Here is a 3,031-nt window from a genome sequence, read left to right on the forward strand (position 1 = left end):
ACAACCACAACGAATAGCGTCTTTAGGGGACAAAGAGCTACCGCAATGGCAATGACGACAGTTGGGACGGCATAGGACCATTAACATCGATATTATTCCCCAAAACCTTCGGGAAGTGTCCTTATCGCTACACGAAGAGAAAAAAGCCGTTCTTCCAACCCCAACGGATTAATGGGCTTAGAATATACTCCATTCCTGTTGTTGTTGTTGTTGTTGTTGTAGCGAAAGGTTACTCCCCGAAGGCTTTGGGGAGTTATCGATGTGATGGTCCTTTGCCGGAAACAGATCCGGTACGCTCCGGTACCAAAGCACCATTAAGGTGCTAGCCCGACCATCTCGGGAACGATTTATGTGGCCACATTAAACCTTCAGGCCACTCCCCCCTCCCCACCCCCAAGTTCCATGAGGAGCTTGGGGTCGCCAGAGCCTCGTCTGTTAGTGAAACAGGATTCGCCGCGGATAGGTGAGGTTGACAATTGGGTTTGGAGAAGCTATATATTGCGCTGGCAACCTGAAGGGTTGCGCTACACAGCCCCTTGAATCTGGTATTTTAGTCGCCTCTTACGACAGGCATACCTACCACGGGTATATCCTGATCCCCTAACCCGCTGGGGTACTCCATTCCTGTCGTAAAAGGCGATTACAATCCACAGATTCGAATGTTCGAAATGTCATTAAAGGTGCTAGCAGTTGAGCGTAGAGGATTAATATCCGGATAGCATCGCTCACAGCCGTTTTTCTTGCTTTCGTATTACAACATCGTCTAGTCTTCAATTCTACCAGCTGTTGTCTCTTTTATTCGCCCGTTAAAATGCCTACTTGCAGTCAATCAATAAATTGTCTTTCTATTTGCTCGCTCCTTTCAACCTCAGTTGTTCTGGGGCTTTCCTACTATTTGACCGTGCATCCATACACCTGATTCTGACTTTATTATATATCTTGCTACGGAATCTAACTTCTTAATTTTATTTCAGGAATTCAGTCGCGCCGCTATGATATGCGTATTTCATCTGAAAATTGTTTCCGCTTGCGATATTCTCTCAAAAGCTGCCGATCTCTCACGCAACTCGAAGGATCCACATGATGCAAGTGTATTTCGAATTGCCGCTATTGCTTTATCTAGCTTTAATGCAGATCGTGGAAACTCGACTTGGCGTAATCAACGTTCCAATGCTAACAAACAAATACAGGATGCACATTTGCGTGCGATTTTCTCTTTTCTAACAACAGAAAATGATAACTTCGATGCGGTTTTAGTGAGTTGAAGTTATAGATAGTTGAATTATAGAGTATTGTAACTAAAAGCCTAAGATTTATAAAATCAACCCTTTTGCTTGCAGACCGAGGATGGCATATCACTAGCCGATCGTGTCGCCTTCGCATGTAAATATTTATCTGAAACTAAACTTTCCGATTATGTTAAGGAGTTGATACAGAAATCCATCGAAAATGGTGACTTAAATGGTTTACTGCTCACAGGCGAATCGCTGGATGGTATTAATATATTACAAGCATATTTAGATTTAACTTCCGATGTGCAAACTGTAGCGCTTATAGCCATAAATTATTTTCATCGTGAACACTTCACCGATAATCGCATACAATATTGGATAAGCAGGTAAGGTGAACGTTTGCCTTGTTTAAACTCATTTTCTCTAAATATAATCTCTTTACCAAACCTTACACAGTTACTTGGATGACTTGAACTCCTGGGGCCTTTGGGAGAAACGCGCCGAATTGGATATAAAAATTGAAAATTTACGCACTGGCACACGCACAACACGCAGCGTTTTTCTCTCATGCAATTTTTGTGGCAAGTCCGTGTCGAATGCATTACAGGAGGATGCGCGCATGCGCAGTGCTTCCTCGAATGTGAACAAAGTAGGCAAAAATTATTCTCAAAACAAAAAATATCTTTCTCTAAAACAATTTTTCTCTTCGCTTGCAGCTTTCTTCTTGCCCCAGCTGCCGTAAACCGTTGCCACGTTGTTCACTTTGCTTACTACACATGGGTACTACGCTCAATATTTCACTGCCTAGCGATGCTACGCACGAAAGTCTTGGCTGGCAATCGAAGCCATTTTCGAAGTGGTTCTCTTGGTGTCAGACATGTCGACATGGTGGTCATACCGAGCACATGATGCAGTGGTTCAAGTGAGTTAAAATACGTTATTAGCGTGTTATGAGACAAATTTTTATTAAATCAAATTATCTTCGTTTCTTAGACAAAATTCAGAGTGCCCTGTAAGTTCCTGCTCTTGCCGCTGTTTTGATATGGATGGCACTATACCAAATGATATACCCGACTGTTCATAGTTTTAGTAATAGTTTGAAGTGCGTACGCTAGCTTAGTGTATGTTTATATGTGCTATACGGTTTTTATTTAGGTTTAAGTTTATTAATGCAAATTAACAAAATAACTGTAATAGTAAGCGTAACATTTTTTACCATTCTTGAGCTTGGCTTCGTCCAGCTCTGACTTGAACTGTGCAAGTAGTACTTTAAAGTTTATTAAACCACTTGTTGTTATTGTTGTTGATTTCGTCGAGGTTCATGAAGAAAATATACCAAGCGCCTTGGCTGTCAGTTGATTAAAGAACACAAATTGATAATATGTTGATCGACCGAAGTCTTGGCACCAGTGACCTGGATGTGCGCACTCAACGAGGTCCAAATATCGTTTCGACCATTACCTTGTGCCAGCCAAGATACGTACATGTACATATATGGCAAATAGGTATAATGCACAAAAGCTCTACCAGAATCACCGGATAGATGATGGAGACAGGCAAATGTTTACAGGAACTGTAATGGCGACCAGTGAGACGATATACAAATCATGCAGAGAGCACAATTATCCTCATTGCTAGGTAGCGTGAGAAAGTACCAACTGAATACCCCAATCACTGATGACCGCTTATACCATTCCGCTACCCGACAATTGTAAAGCGAGTTTGGGAATATTAGAAATAAAAACAAAAACACAACGGGAAACGACAGGCTGCCGGCTGTGCTGTTGAAACACGAAAGC

At 41.9% G+C, this 3,031-nt stretch overlaps 1 protein-coding gene across 1 annotated transcript in view; it reads left to right on the top strand.

The window, feature by feature from the left end:
* LOC137241820 (GATOR2 complex protein MIOS-like) overlaps nucleotides 1-2,591 on the top strand; it is a 25,048-nt gene extending 22,457 nt beyond the window's left edge. The window contains exons 4-8 of the mRNA XM_067769207.1: nucleotides 975-1,256; nucleotides 1,341-1,618; nucleotides 1,689-1,881; nucleotides 1,949-2,154; nucleotides 2,226-2,591. Of these exons, the coding sequence (XP_067625308.1) occupies nucleotides 975-1,256; nucleotides 1,341-1,618; nucleotides 1,689-1,881; nucleotides 1,949-2,154; nucleotides 2,226-2,316 (1,050 nt within the window). The 3' untranslated portion in view covers nucleotides 2,317-2,591. The remainder of the gene's footprint in view (nucleotides 1-974; nucleotides 1,257-1,340; nucleotides 1,619-1,688; nucleotides 1,882-1,948; nucleotides 2,155-2,225) is intronic.
* Nucleotides 2,592-3,031: the final 440 nt, after the last annotated feature.

Source organism: Eurosta solidaginis, chromosome 2, assembly GCF_040869045.1.
Source record: "Eurosta solidaginis isolate ZX-2024a chromosome 2, ASM4086904v1, whole genome shotgun sequence".
In the NCBI taxonomy this organism is placed as follows: domain Eukaryota; kingdom Metazoa; phylum Arthropoda; class Insecta; order Diptera; family Tephritidae; genus Eurosta; species Eurosta solidaginis.